We start from the raw sequence: 16,141 nt of genomic DNA, 5'->3' as shown, positions 1-16,141 counted from the left end.
TATCTCTATGATATGATGGCCAAGCGGAGCTATTCGGCAAATATGAACGATCTTCCAAAAATAATCCTAGTGCTAAGTGTCATTGTTCTCAGATGGGAACCAGGGACTATCAATTAGAATGTGGCTCGAGTGTCATTCTTTTTTTTTTATGGTGCCTTAAAATAACCAGGTCCGAGTAGATACGTATCAATTATATGAACATCAATGACAATTGCATACTGTTTTGATAAGCAGTAGTGGCCTTGTCACGGAATTCAATGAATTGATGAAACGTTCATGTTCAGTCTGAAGCGAAAGAAAGAGAGCATCCTCAAACGATTTTCAGAGAGCACGAGAGGAAATCCCAGTGGTTTAGAAGATGCAATTCGTAGGATTTGCACATTTTTGTATTTTGGCCTATTCATTTTCCATGTCATTTATTGAGGTGTGCCGTATTGTTTTTGTCAAAGGGCGTTCTTTTCTTTCACTATGTCTATTTTTCTCATTGGCCACTCTTAGATGTCAATCTAAGCTCTCCCACTGTGTGCTTCAGGCCGACTGTCATGTTCTTCCACTTTCCTTTTTTCAGATGAACACACACACTCTCCGTCTCCCGTTCTTTTCTAACCCTAATGTTTTGTTTGTTTCTTTGCTTCTCTTAACTGCTTGCCAGTGCTTTGTCATGATGAATGCTTATCTTGTTTGGGCGTTAAAAAGAGGTAAATAATCCACGACGCTCCAGTCACTATTCTCTCATTTATGTGCCTTACCTTCCATACCCTCAGGCTTCCAATTCATCACCTAAACTGTCAAACATTTCCATATTTAGTTACATTCACCTTACTTCCATGTCTCGTTTATTCGGTGTTCGCATGGGCTTTAGGTGCTATTTTCTTATTACATTTTCAGACTATCCTTGTACTATCCCTGCTTTCCCCTTTGCACATATTCTGCCCAGTTCCTTGATCATAGGGATCTGAAGAATCAACGTAACAGGTTGTTTAACAGTGTGAATAGATTCATTTCAACTAACTAGTTGCCGGGTCGATTGTGATGTCGTTTTTGAATAACAACTTTGAGTAATTTCAAGCTGAAAATAGGTTATTTAAAAAATGATTCACTTTACTATTTCACTTGTGCAAAATGGGTTATCACAAAATAATTCCCTTAAGGACACCGACATTGAAAAAGATACAGTTGCATGCCACATGAGTTCTTCACCTTGTTGTGTTGTGATGTCTTGTCTCCATACGTTAAGTGTTACATAACCATTCCCCATCTTACTTGTTTCTACCTTGAATTGTCTTTGTCGAAGTTAACTTGCTTTAACAGCATCCTCCTGAATTAATTGACATCTGAACATATATCTATCTTTAAGCTACCTATTAACATTTAACCTGTCATGCTTAATTTTTATATTTTCTCTACCATTTGCTTCCACTAATACAGAAAGCTGCTGAGAAAATGAAAGCGGAAGACAGGAAAAAAATGGCAGAGATGCAGGCTGAGTTAAACAAACAGAAGCAGCTAGCTGAATCTCATGCAAAGGCCATTGCCAAGGCCGAGCAGGAAGCTCAAGAGCTGAAGCTCATGATGCAGGAGGAAGTCAGCAGGAGACAAGTTGTTTCTGTAGATGCAGAAAAGCAAAAGCACAATATCCAGCTGGAACTACATGAGCTCAAAAATCTCTCAGAGCAGCAGATCAAGTCCAAGAGTCATCAGGTAGAAGAAGCCAATCAGAGCAGAGTCAAGATTGAGGAGGAAATCCGTATCATCAGGATCCAGCTGGAGACCACTGTCAAACAGAAGTCTACCGCTGAGGATGAGCTCAAGCAACTCCGGGAAAAAGCGTCTGAAGCCGAGAGGCTGAGGAAGCTTGCACAGGAGGAGGCTGAGAAGCTCCGCAAACAGGTCAACGAGGAGACCCAGAAGAAACGCAAGGCAGAGGAAGAGCTCAAGTTAAAGTCTGAGGCTGAGAAGGAGGCTGCCAAGCAGAAGCAGAAGGCTCTGGAAGACCTCGAGAAGCTGAAGATGCAGGCGGAGGAGGCGGAGAGACGCATGAAGCAAGCTGAAGTGGAGAAGGAGAGGCAGATCAAGGTTGCCCAGGAGGTTGCACAGAAGAGTGCTGCCACCGAACTCCAGAGCAAACGCATGTCCTATGTTGAAAAGACATCAAAGCTGGAGGAATCACTCAAACTAGAGCATGTCACTGTCATCCAGCTGCAGGAGGAGGCAGCTCGTCTCAAGAAGCAACAGGAAGAGGCAGATATGGCCAGGGAGGAGGCGGAGAAGGAGTTAGAGAAATGGAGGCAGAAGGCCAATGAGGCACTCCGCTTAAGGCTCCAGGCTGAGGAAGAAGCTCACAAAAAGAGTCGTGCCCAGGAGGATGCCGAGAAACAGAAGGAGGAAGCTGAGCGCGAGGCCAGGAAGAGGGCTAAAGCTGAGGAGTCCGCACTGAAACAGAAAGATATGGCAGAGCAAGAGCTGGAGAGGCAGAGGAGGCTAGCTGAGGGAACTGCTCAGCAGAAACTCTCAGCAGAACAGGAGTTAATCCGGCTAAGGGCAGACTTCGACCATGCTGAGCAACAGAGATCCGTGCTTGATGACGAGCTGTACCGCCTGAAGAATGAAGTCAGTGCAGCTGAGCAGCAAAGGAAACAGCTCGAAGATGAACTGGCCAAAGTGAGGAGTGAAATGAATATACTCCTGCAGCTAAAGTCCAAGGCAGAAAAGGAGAGCATGTCCAACACTGAGAAGAGCAAACAGCTCCTCGAATCTGAAGCTGCAAAAATGAGGGACCTTGCTGAGGAGGCAGGCAAACTTAGATCCATCGCTGAGGAAGCCAAGCGACAAAGGCAAGTTGCTGAGCAAGAAGCAGCTCGTCAAAGAGTAGAAGCTGAAAGGATCCTCAAAGAGAAGCTTGCTGCCATTAACGAGGCAACTCGCATGAAGACTGAAGCAGAAATTGCCCTCAAAGAAAAAGAGGCTGAGAATGAGCGACTCAGACGACAAGCTGAGGATGAAGCTTACCAGAGGAAAGCTCTGGAGGACCAAGCCAGCCAGCACAAGCAACATATTGAAGAAAAGATCAATCAACTCAAGAAGTCATCTGAGAATGAGTTGGGAAGACAAAAGACACTTGTAGATGAAACTCTCAAGCAGAGACGAGTGGTTGAGGAGGAAATTCGCATTCTCAAGCTAAACTTTGAGAAAGCCTCATCTGGCAAGCTTGATTTGGAGCTGGAGTTGAATAAACTGAAAAACATTGCAGAGGAAACACAACAGAGTAAACTCCAAGCTGAAAAGGAGGCTGAGAAACACAGGAAACTTGCCCTGGAGGAGGAGAAACGCAGGCGCGAAGCAGAGGAAAAGGTCAAAAAGATCACTGCTGCAGAGGAAGAAGCAGGCAGACAGTGCAAAAATGCGCAGGAGGAAGTGGAGCGCCTCAAAAAGAAAGCAGATGAAGCCAAAAAGCAGAAAGAGGATGCTGACAAGGAAGCAGAAAGACAGATCCTCGTAGCCAAACAAGCAGCACAAAAATGCAATGCAGCAGAACAGCAAGTTCAGAGTGTCCTTGTCCAACAGAAGGAGGACAACCTCACGCAGAAACAGCTCAAGGAAGAGTATGAGAAAGCCAAGATGCTTGCAAAACAGGCAGAGCTTGCCAAGGAAAAGGCAGAGAAGGAGGCTGCTCTTCTCCGGCAACAAGCTGAGGATGCAGAACGCCAAAAACAGGCCGCTGAACTCGAAGCTGCCAACCAAGCCAAAGCTCAAGAGGAAGCCGTGAAATTGAGAAAGGAGGCAGAGTTCGAAGCTGCCAAGCGAGCACAGGCTGAGGCTTATGCAATCAAACAGAAACAACAAGCAGATGCTGAGATGGAAAAGCACAAAAAGCTTGCAGAGCAAACAGTGAGTCAAAAGTCTCAGGTAGAGAAAGAGCTCACAAAGGTCAGGCTTCAGCTGGATGAAACTGACAAGCAAAAATCTGTCTTAGACGAGGAGCTGCAGCGCTTAAAGGACGAAGTCGGTGATGCGGTCAAGCAGAAGGCCCAGGTGGAAGAGGAGTTATTCAAAGTCAAGATTCAGATGGAGGAGCTGGTCAAACTGAAACTCAGAATTGAGCAGGAGAACCAGCGTCTTATCAAAAAGGACAAGGATAACACTCAGAAATTCCTGGCTGAGGAAGCTGAGAACATGAAGAAGCTTGCAGAAGAAGCTGCCAGACTCAGTATGGAAGCCCAGGAGGCTGCACACATGAGACAGATCGCTGAATCTGACCTCTCCCAACAGAGGGCACTTGCAGAGAAGATGCTAAAGGAGAAGATGCTCGCCATTCAGGAAGCATGTAAACTGAAAGCAGAGGCTGAGATGCTCCAAAGACAGAAGGACCTGGCTCAAGAGCAGGCCCAGAAGCTGCTTGAGGATAAACAACTGATGCAGCAGCGTCTCGAGGAAGAGACTGAGGGCTTCCAGAAATCCTTGGAAGCTGAGCGCAGGAGACAGCTGGAGATCACAGCCGAAGCTGAAAACCTCAAAGTCAAAGTGTCCCAACTTAGTGATGCTCAGTCCAAAGCAGAGAATGAGGCCAAGAAATTCAAGAAGCAAGCAGATGAGATCAGTGCCCGTCTTCATCAGACAGAGCTAGCAACTAAAGCGAAATTGACTGTTGTAGAGGAACTTGAAGTGCAGCGACTGAGCAGCAACAAAGAGGCTGATGAGTTACGCAAAGCCATCGCTGATCTAGAAAAGGAGAAGGACAAACTGAAAAAGGAGGCTGAAGACCTACAGAATAACTCTAAAGAGGTATTGTGTTAGAGATGGCATAGAAGTGCAGCTTATGTCATTGTTAACTCTCTCTCTGAAAATGACCAATCTTAAATGACTTAATTACATTTCTTTATCTATTCCTTCTTAAAATTAACCACTTACACAGTTGTATTGTTTTGAGTTATATTTGCATTACGGTACACTAAGCTTAAAAAGATCATATCCCTTCAGGATATTTTCAGTTTGTCCAGGACAAAAGTATAGATTCATTATTGGTGGTGTTCCCCATAATGTTCTCCCCTTACTGAGAAGAGTGTATATACTATTATGTAACATAGGAATAATTCAATCTAATATATATATTTGAAACTATTTGGGACTGATTCTTATAAGTGGAGTGCATTGTACTAAAATGTTGTAATTTCTTTGCTATATTGCACAATATGTGGATCGATGGAGATTTACGGGAATATTTGAAATATAAATGAAACTCACATTGTTCTAATTATGTTCTTGTTTTCCCTTTTTCTCAATTAGATGGTCAATGCTCAGCAGAAACAAATCCAACACGAGAAGACAGTACTCCAGCAGACATTCGTCACAGAGAAGGCGGAGCTGTTGAAGAAGGAGAAACAAATTGAAGAGGAGAAGAAGAAGCTGGAGAACCAGTTTGAGGAAGAGGTCAAGAAGGCCAAGGCCCTCAAAGAAGAACAGGAACGCCAGAGGAAACAAATGGAGGAGGAGAGAAATAAACTTCAGGCTACCATGGATGCTGCCCTCAACAAACAAAAAGAGGCTGAGAAAGAAATGCTCAACAAGCAAAAAGAGATGCAGGAGCTTGAAAGGAAACGACTTGAACAGGAAAAGCTGCTTGGCGAGGAGAACAAGAAACTTCGTGAGAAACTGCAGCAGCTCGAGGTCGCCCATAAAGAGCCAATCTCCCACACCAGAGAAATCGATATCCAGACTGACAATGTGCCCGAGGATGAACTGATCCATATGACCATGGTGGAGACATCAAAGCAGGTTATCAATGGCCAAAGTGTTGGGGATGAGGTTGACAGTAAGAAGGATACATTGTCTTTTGATGGCATCCGCGAGAAAGTCCCTGCAAGCAGACTTTATGAAGTTGGCCTTTTGACGAAAAAGGAGCTTGATAAGCTGAAGAATGGCAAAGCTACTGTGCAAGACCTCAGCCAGACGGATAAGTTAAAAACAATTCTGCAGGGCAAGAACTGTATAGGGGGTGTCTTGACACAGTCTAATCAGAAAATGTCAATATATCAAGCTATGAAAGAAAAGAAAATTACTCCTGGTTGGGCTTTGATCCTCCTAGAGGCACAGGCAGCATCTGGCTATGTAGTAGACCCAGTTAAAAACAAGAAACTCTCTGTCAGTGAGGCTGTGAAGGAAGGCCTGATCGGACCTGAGCTGCACAACAAAATGCTGTCTGCTGAGAGAGCTGTCATTGGTTACAAAGACCCTTACACCGGTAACAAGATCTCACTCTTTGAAGCTATGAAGAAGGGCTTGATTGACAGAGACCATGCCATTAGGCAACTTGAGGCTCAGATAGCTACTGGTGGACTCATTGACCCCATAAACAGCCACCGTGTGCCCATCGAGACTGCATACAAACAGGGGCAGTTTGATGCTGAGATGAACAAGATACTGGAGGACCCTTCGGACGACACCAAGGGATTCTTTGATCCTAACACCCAGGAGAACTTAACATACCATCAGCTAATGCAGAGATGCAGCACAGATCCGGAGACAGGAGTGCTGCTCCTGCCCATCACTGACAAGGCTGCTCTGAGCACGTCGACCTACACAGAGGAGGAGACCAAGGATGTGTTCAGCAAGACGACCGTCTCTGTGCCATTCGGAAAATTCAAAGGAAAGACTGTAACTATCTGGGAAATCATCAATTCTGAGTACTTTACCGAGGACCAGAGAAAGGATCTTATTCGTCAGTACAAGACCGGAAAGATCACAGTGGAAAAAATCATCAAGATTGTTATCACCATGGCAGAGGAAAAGGAAAAAAAGAATGAAATCGCTTTTGAGGGTCTGAGGAGACCTGTCCTTGCTACTGAACTACTGGAGTCCAAGATAATCGACAAAGACCTCTACAACAAGCTGCACACGGGCAATAAAACAATCAAAGAGGTGTCTGAAATGGAGCCTGTTCACAAATCCTTGAAGGGTACAAACTGCATTGCGGGTGTAGTTATTGACTCAACTAAGGAGACTATGTCTTTCTATCAAGCCATGAAGAAGGATATGATGAGGGTAGGGCCTGCTTTAACTCTGCTGGAAGCACAAGCAGGAACAGGATTTGTTGTTGATCCTATAAAGAATCAGAAGTTCACTGTCGATGAAGCTGTGAAAGCAACTGTCATTGGTCCTGAGCTGCATGAAAAACTACTGTCAGCTGAAAGAGGTGTTACAGGCTACAAAGATCCTTACACAGGAAAGACTGTGTCTTTGTTCGAAGCAATGAAGAAAGAACTCATTCCAAAAGATCAGGGCATCAGACTCTTAGACGCGCAGCTTGCAACAGGAGGCATCATTGATCCAGTGAAAAGCCACCGCATCCCACATGATGTTGCCTGTAAACGAGGCTTCTTTGATGATGAAATGAAGCAGATTCTGAATAATCCAACTGATGATGTTAAAGGCTACTTTGACCCCAACACACAGGAAAATGTCACATACGCACAGCTATACAAGAGATGTGTCACTGACAATAAATCTGGCCTTCAGCTTCTTCCTCTGTCTGAGCAAGCAATCAATGCAAAGGAAGAGCATACATACACAGACGTCCAAACCAAAGAGACCATGAGCCAAGCAACAATGGAGCTGCAGTCTGGTCCTTTCAAAGGGAGGAAACTCACTATCTGGGAAATTATCCACTCTGAATATATTACAGAGGAACAGAGAATTGACCTGATGAGGCAGTATAGGTCTGGAAAGATTACAATAGAAAAGATCATCACGATTGTGATCACCATTGTAAATGAGAAAGAGGCTAAGAAACAAGAGCAAGACAGCTTCAAGGGGCTTAGAGCACCGGTTTCTGCCAAGTCACTGTTTGATTCCAAAATCATTGACAAAGCTACGTTTGACATGCTCCAACAAGGCAAAAAGACACCTACACAGGTCAGCGAAAATGTCAATGTAAGCAAGTACCTACAGGGCTCTGACAGCATTGCTGGTGTCTACCTTGAACCAACAAAGGAGAAGATCAGCATCTATCAAGCTATGAAGAAAAATCTTCTGAGACACAACACAGGCCTGTCACTTCTAGAGGCCCAAGCTGCCACAGGGTTCATTATAGATCCAGTGAAGAATCAGTACCTGTCAGTGGATGATGCAGTTAAAGCAGGCATTGTCGGCCCTGAGCTACATGAGAAACTGCTTGCTGCTGAAAAAGCAGTCACTGGTTACAAAGATCCCTTCACGGGCAAAACAATCTCTCTCTTCCAAGCAATGGAGAAAGATCTAATCATTAAGGAGCATGTCATGCCACTCTTGGAGGCCCAACTGAGTTCAGGAGGAATCATTGATCCTGTGAACAGCCACCGCGTTCCTATTGAGGTTGCCTATCAGAAGAGCTTTTTCAGCAAAGAAATGACACACAACTTCTCGGAACCATCTGACGATAACAAAGCTTTCTCAGACCCCAATTCAGATGTTAAAGTAACATACAAACAGCTGAAAGAGAAGTGCACTAGAGATCCTGATTCAGGCATGAACCTTCTACCTCTTTCCAAGCCACAGGCCCCTACTGTGGTGGAGAAGACATACCTCTACACGGAGGAACAGACACAGAATGACCTGGCCACATCACAAATTGACCTCCCCAGTTCACTTGAGTCCCTTGCTGGAGGGTCAAAAAGTCTCTGGGACATCATGAACTCAAATCTACTTCCTGAGCAAGAGAGGAAGAAGCTGATGGAGGAGTATCGTTCTGGCAGTATCACTAAAGAGCGCATGATCATCATCATTATTGAGATTATGGAGCAGAGAGAGATCATCAGAGGTGAAACTGTTAAGTCCTGCAACACAATCAGACGTAGGGTCACTATCGAGGAGCTCTACAATTCCCGTATCATTGACCTGGAGACATTCAACCTGCTGAAGCAAGACAAAAGAAACATCCGTGACATTATGGAGATGCAGAGTGTGAAGCAGTATCTGTTTGGCACGGGCTGCGTTGCTGGCGTCATAGCTGACTCCACTTCCAGGATGAGCATTTATTCAGCGATGAAGAGAGGGTTCTTGAAGCCTGAAATTGCCCTTAGTCTCCTGGAAGCACAAGCAGCAACAGGATTCATAATTGATCCTGTGAGAAACGAGACCCTCACTGTTGATGAGGCTGTCCGCAAGGGTGTGGTCGGCCCTGAGATCCACGACAGACTTCTGTCAGCTGAGAGAGCGGTCACAGGCTACAAGGACCCTTACAGTGGCAAAATCATATCTCTCTTCCAAGCAATGAAAAAGGACCTTGTTCTGGAGGATTATGCTCTGAAAATGTTGGAGGCTCAGACTGCCACAGGAGGCATTATGGATCCTGATTTCTACTTCCACCTCCCAGCAGACATTGCCACACAGAGAGGATACATCAACAAGGAAACAAATGAAAGGCTTGCTGATGACGTAAAGGGATTTGTTGACCCTGTCACTGAGGAGAAACTTTCTTATGCCCAATTACTCAAGAGATGCAAGATTGACCCTACCAATGGGATGCGCTTGCTGTCACTGGGAGACAAGAGACTGACGTTCAAAGGTCTTAGAAAACAGATCACCATAGAGGAGATGTTACGCTCTCAGATCATCGACCAACAGACGGTCACTGAGCTGAATGAAGGTCTGATTTCAGTGGAAGAGGTTAGCCGTAGACTCCAAAAATACCTTGAGGGCACAAGCTGTATTGCTGGTGTTTATGTAGAGGGAACTAATGACCGTCTATCAATCTACCAAGCCATGAAAAAGAACATGATCAGGCCAGGAACTGCCTTTGAACTGCTGGAGGCTCAGGCTGCCACAGGCTATGTAATTGACCCAATCAAAAATCTCAAACTTACTGTCAATGAATCTATCAAGATGGGAATAGTGGGGCCAGAATTCAAAGACAAGCTTCTCTCTGCTGAGCGTGCCGTGACAGGTTACAGAGACCCCTATTCCGGAAAGACAATCTCTCTGTTCCAGGCCATGAAGAAGGGGCTCATCTTAAAAGACCATGGAATACGTCTCCTTGAGGCTCAGATTGCCACTGGCGGAATCATTGACCCAGAGGAGAGTCATCGCTTGCCAGTGGAGGTGGCCTACAACCGTGGCCTCTTCGACGAGGAGATGAATGAGATTCTCACAGATCCATCAGATGACACCAAGGGTTTCTTTGATCCCAACACTGAGGAGAACCTGACCTACCTTGGGCTAATGGAGAGGTGCATCACTGACCCAGCTACTGGCCTTGTGCTCCTGCTCCTGAAGGAGAAGAAGCGCGAGAGACAGACCTCCTCCAAATCCTCTGTCCGCAAACGCAGAGTGGTCATTGTGGACCCAGAGTCAGGCAAAGAGATGACTGTCTATGAGGCATATAGAAAGCAGCTCATTGACCATCAGACCTACCTAGAGCTTGCTGAGCAGGAGTGTGAGTGGGAAGAGATCACACAGACATCCTCTGATGGCGTTGTCAAGTCAATGATCATCGACAGACGGTCAGGAAGACAGTATGACATTGATGACGCCCTCGCACGAGGCCTCATCGACCAGACTTCACTTAGTACATACCGCTCCGGAAACCTGTCCATCACTGAGTTTGCTGACATGCTGTCTGGAAACATGGGTGGTTTCCGCTCCCGGTCATCCTCTTTTGGTTCCACCTCTGGTTCCACCTCATCATCATACAATCCCATGAGCCCCATACCCTCCATTAGACCCCCTGCAATCATGTGGAATGACCCCACAGAGGAGACTGGCCCTGTAGCTGGAATCCTGGATACAGACACTTTGGAGAAGGTGTCAGTCACAGAGGCCATGCACAGGAACCTTGTGGACAATATCACAGGCCAAAGACTACTTGAGGCACAAGCCTGCACAGGGGGCATAATCGACCCAACTACTGGGGAACGATTCGCTGTTACTGAGGCAACCGAGAAAGGGCTTGTGGACAAGGTGATGGTGGACCGTATCAACCTGGCTCACAAAGCTTTCAATGGATTTGAGGACCCAAGAACCAAAGTGAAAATGTCTGCCTCCCAAGCTCTAAAGAAAGGCTGGCTGTATTATGAAGCTGGGCAACGTTTTCTGGAAGTCCAATACCTTACGGGGGGGCTGATTGAACCTGATGTTGAGGGCAGAGTCTCACTGGACGAATCCATCAGAAAGGGCACAATTGATGCTCGCACTGCTCAGAAGCTGAGAGATGTGAGTGCTTACTCCAAATACCTGACATGTCCCAAAACCAAACTAAAAATCTCTTACAAAGATGCCATGGACAGAAGCATGGTTGAGGAAGGATCTGGCCTGCGACTGCTGGAGGCCTCCTCACAGTCAAGCAAAGGGCTGTACAGCCCATACAATGCCAGCAATTCCGGGTCTGCCGCTGGCTCCCGGTCCGGGTCCAGGACTGGATCCAGAACAGGATCCAGAAGAGGCAGCGTTGATGCCACAGGTTCCGGTTTCAGTATGAACTTCTCATCCTCCTCCTACACCAGCTCCAGCAGTTACGGTGGCCGCCGATATGATGCAGGACCTTATAATGGGCTCATCATGGATGAGCTAGCCCAAGCCCTTACAGCTCTAGCAATGATCAGGCCATGCAGCTCAGAAGAACAACGAGCCTTCCCAATGATGATACCGATGCATACCACAGTTGCATAATTTAGAGGAAAATTACATTTACGTTTGAACAACAAATAATTAATTTATTCTGCACATGTGGTCGCATTCGGAAATGGCTGGAAGTAATTAAATGCAGTTCCTCATATAGATGTTCAAAACAATGCCTTATCTCTCCAGCCTTCATTTCTTATAATTATTAGGTCAATGTAATATTTTGTTCCATTTTATTGCAATTTTTATTGATCAGTAAGTCAATTTATATTTTAAGAGCAAAGTATCGGATTTAGTTTTTATCTCATATAAAGTGATCACAACTGATTTTATAGTTCGCGTTAACACAACTTGTATACTTAAGCTTTCCGAAACTAATATATGTACTTCGAACAGATATTTTTTTCCAGTTTTCTTTTTCTTTTTAAACTTAAGAATATTTTTGTCCTCTTTCTTTTATCTGTTTGACAATATCCTATGAAATATGCCAACATAGATATTACAGTGACGTTTTTAGATGTCTTCATATTTCTGAATGTATGTATAGAGTATGACCCAGAGTTAACTAATTTCAGTTAAAACATATTTTTTTTTATCTGGCAAAATAAAACAAATAGTCGCAGAGCAGAATAAAAAAACACTACATAAACAGTGGAAGACGACTGCAATATTCAAAGTTTAATGAACTGCTTCCCTGCCTACATCCCAGACAACATTGCCCTTTCTGTTCAGTGGACAGGCCCATATACCAAGTCATCACCTTATTCTTTAATCACCCACTCCAAAGTTATGAACTATTATACCCATCATTATGGACTACTATACCCACCATTTACCTCTTGTCAAGTGTTCCTGGTAGACTGTCCTAAGAAGATGTCAGGCTTCACCATGCTTCCTCTGACATTAGAGGCAAAGATCTGCATCCTGGATGTTGCTTTGGTTCTTGTAAGTTGAAATCAGTTTTCTGATTTTGTAATTTAGTAATGTAGTTTTGTAATGTACTTTCCTTTTATCCCTTTCATCACAGCCATACACCTTCTCTACTATTCTGATTCTGTTTTTTTCTCTTCCCCCTTTATCGCTAGTATTTCAATTCTAGTTTGGAAGAAAGCGCTATCAAACGTTTTTATTAGTTGGATGATTATGATCATGCATTCTTCACCTCAGTATTTTAAGATGATTTGATTCCCTCTTTTGACAGATGTCTCATTCCATCAGAATTCGATGGGGATTTGCAGATACTCAGACGGGCATGGCTGATGAGTCTCTTAACAGGGACGATATCCCGATTCAACAGCATCACCATCCAGAAATGCAGGTAAATTCATCATCCACCGTATAAAGCATTAAATCATCAAATACATTTGGAATTGATTTATTTGTTTGCATTACAATTATCTTTGCTTTTTTTTTTTTTTTTACTGTTGGTTTTGTTGTCTCAAATGTCATTATTTTTGTTTTGTTTTTAGATCTGCCATTGAGTACCTTGCTTCCATTGCATCTCCCTCATTTTTGAAGACAGTTGAGGCTTGTGACCCCTGAAGTCTCCCTGGGATACCATACTAGGAACAAACTCCATGAATTTTTGTCCAACATTCTTACTTGAATATTGATCATAATCCCCCTATTTTGAATTACACCTCTTACATGTAACACATTACTATGTTAATGGGCTTTCACATGGTCAGCGCCATGAAGATGAACATTCAATGTCATCTTAATTTCTGTATGCAACATTCATGTAACATCAGTCAAAACCAAAGTAAATAGTTGCTGAGATGACATTGCAATATATGATCTGATATTACAATACATTGAATGAATGTACATATTTTATAGGATGAATACATTTCAAGACATTTTCCTACATTTTGCATATTTCCTTTGCAAAAATGATTTTGAAGCTTTGTCATATGTTGCTTTTCAACCAGTCTTGTGGCTCTTGTTTTCCATACCAAGTATGTTTTTTTCTGTTCTGCTTCTAGGAAGTGTTATACTTCTGTAAATCTTCGTTTTCATTTTTCATCATATTTTTCATATCTTATATAATACATTTTTGCTCTGCATGTTTTACTAGCTTGGTAATATATATTTTTGGGGAAAAAAGAATTGTAAGAAGAAGAGAATAGGACATGAACCTTCTCTGCAAAACGTGTTTTGTTAAATGCAAGATATTGCAAGATATTTCATCAAAACTAAATGGTTGGTTTTGCTCATTAACAGATTTTTTTGTGTTGAGTGGCATGGTGAGTGGAATCTGGTGTATGTTTTGGTGATAACGCTTTAATGTAAATAAATGTGCTATTAAAAAGGTAATCTTGTCCACTACATTTCAATATCCAGGTAAATCACACGTTCTGACAATGGAATTATCTACACAGTGATGGTACAGCATACAGAACATATCACTATTTTCAGCATAACACATAAGATTACATTGTGTGTAGCTGTAGGCGCATTATAGATTCTCACACTAAAGGCTATAAACCAATTTATTGGTAGCAGTATCTGATATACTGTATGTTTTGTCATACAAAATTGCTCAATTGATTCAAATGACTTCAGTTTCAGTTTAATGTATTTTGTGGTAGGCCTTATACTTTAGTTTAGTCATTTTATTGTGGTATGCATATACTTAAGCTTAAAAACATTGTTCTGTACAGTGGTGGAAAAATTACACAGTTGTCATACTTAAGTAAAAATACTTTAATAATAAATGACAAAGGTGAAAGTCACCCAGTAAAATAATACTTGAGTAAAAGTCAAAGTAGTTAGTTTTAAATATACTGTACTTAAGTATCAGAAGTAAATGTAATTGCTAATGTATGCTTAAGTGTGTGAATTTGACAATTTTCCTGTCCTGCTTAGCATTCAAAATATAACTAGTACTTTTGGGTGTCAGGGAAAATGTATGGAGTAAAAAGTACATTGTTTTCTGTAGTGAAGTAAAAGTTGTCAAAAATATAAATAGTAAAGTACAGATACCCCAAAAAACGACGTAAGTATTACTTGAAAGTATTTTACTTAGTGAGCACCATAATTCATTGGACAGTGACCATTTTTTTGTTATTTTGGTTCTGTACTGTAGCGCTTTAAGTTTGAAAGGATACAATGAGGGTGAAGTGCAGACTGTCAGCTTTAATTTGAGGGTATTTTCATACATATCGGATGAACCGTTTAGGAATGGCAGCACCTTTTGTATATGGTCCCCCCATTTTAAGGTACTACAAGTATTTGTTGAATTGGCTTTACAGATCTGTGTCGTTAGGCAGGTGTATTCATTTGTGCCGTTAGTGAATGCAGGAGAGGTGTTGATGAATGTATTGATTCTAGACTTTGCTATTGCCTTTGGAGGTTGTTGTTGGGGTGTGACAACATGAGGAAGATAGCAGTGTCGATGCAAATGAAGCTGGCCGTCATAAGGCTCAGAAATGAAAATCAATCAATCAGGAACATTGTAAAAACCCTGGGCATGCCCAAGTCAACAGTTTGGTTCATCCTTAACAAGAAAAAAACAACCGGTGAACTCCATTATGTCAAAAGACCCGGTAGGCTGAGGAAGACCACTGTAGTGGATGACCGGAGAATACTCTCTATGGTGTAGAAAAAAACCCTGACAACAGCCCAACAGATCAAAAACACTCCCCTGGATGCAGGTGTAGATGTGTCAAAGTCTACCATACGTAGAAGACTACACCAGCAGGACTACAGAGGGTGCACTACAAGATGCAAACCACTGATAAGCCTGAAGAACAGAAAGGCGAAATTAGTTTGCTAAAAAGCACCTAAAAGAGCCCCAAGAGTTCTGGAAAAAAGTATTGTGGACAGATGAGACAAAGATTAACATGTACCAGAGTGATGGAAAGAGGAAAGTGTGGCGAAATAAAAGACATGCCCATGATCCAAAGCATACCACCTCATCCGTGAAACATGGTGGAGGGGGTGTTATGGCTTGGGCCTGTATGGCTGCCAGTGGAACAGGCTCACTTGTCTTCATCGATGATGTGACTGCAGACAGAAGTAGAATAAAGAATTCTGAAGTATACAGAAATATTTGATCTGCTCAGATAAAACCAAATGCCTCCAAACTCATTGGAGAGCAGGAGTGTGGCATACTGCTAGAGCAACGAAGGGGTTTTTGATGACAAAAAGTGGAAAACCCTTGACTGGTCGAGTCAATCACCGGATCTGAATCCAATTGAACATGCATTTTACATGCTGAAGAGGAGACTGAAGGCAAGTCCCCGAAACAAGCAGGAACTGAAGATGGCTGCAGTACAGGCCTGGCAGAGCATCACCAGGGAAGATACCCAGCGTCTGGTGATGTCGATGCATCGCAGACTTCAAGCAGTCATTGCATGCAAAGGATATGCAACCAAATATTAACAATGATTACTTTATTCTACATTATGTTAAACTGTCCAATGTTTTTTGATGCCCGAAAATGGGGGGTACTATGTACAAAAGCTTCTATAATTTCGAAACGGTTCTTCCGATATGTATGAAAATACCCTCAAATAAAACTGACAGTCTGCACTTCACCCTCATTGTC

The 16,141-nt window shown here is 43.1% G+C and overlaps 1 protein-coding gene across 25 annotated transcripts in view; it reads left to right on the top strand.

Moving 5' to 3' along the window:
- Positions 1-12,881, top strand: part of plecb (plectin b) — a 188,137-nt gene extending 175,256 nt beyond the window's left edge. For 23 of the 25 annotated variants that reach the window (XM_055903157.1, XM_055903158.1, XM_055903156.1 and 20 more), the window contains 3 exons: positions 1,429-4,782; positions 5,284-12,534; positions 12,791-12,881. In XM_055903157.1, the coding sequence (XP_055759132.1) occupies positions 1,429-4,782; positions 5,284-11,637 (9,708 nt within the window). In that variant the 3' untranslated portion in view covers positions 11,638-12,534; positions 12,791-12,881. The remainder of the gene's footprint in view (positions 1-1,428; positions 4,783-5,283; positions 12,535-12,790) is intronic. The other 2 variants (XM_055903175.1, XM_055903174.1) reach the window with 1 other exon arrangement.
- Positions 12,882-16,141: the final 3,260 nt, after the last annotated feature.

Source organism: Salvelinus fontinalis, chromosome 38 (genome assembly GCF_029448725.1).
Source record: "Salvelinus fontinalis isolate EN_2023a chromosome 38, ASM2944872v1, whole genome shotgun sequence".
NCBI lineage: Eukaryota > Metazoa > Chordata > Actinopteri > Salmoniformes > Salmonidae > Salvelinus > Salvelinus fontinalis.
Note: the sequence above shows the minus strand (reverse complement) of the source record. Positions and strands in the feature narration are given on the sequence as shown.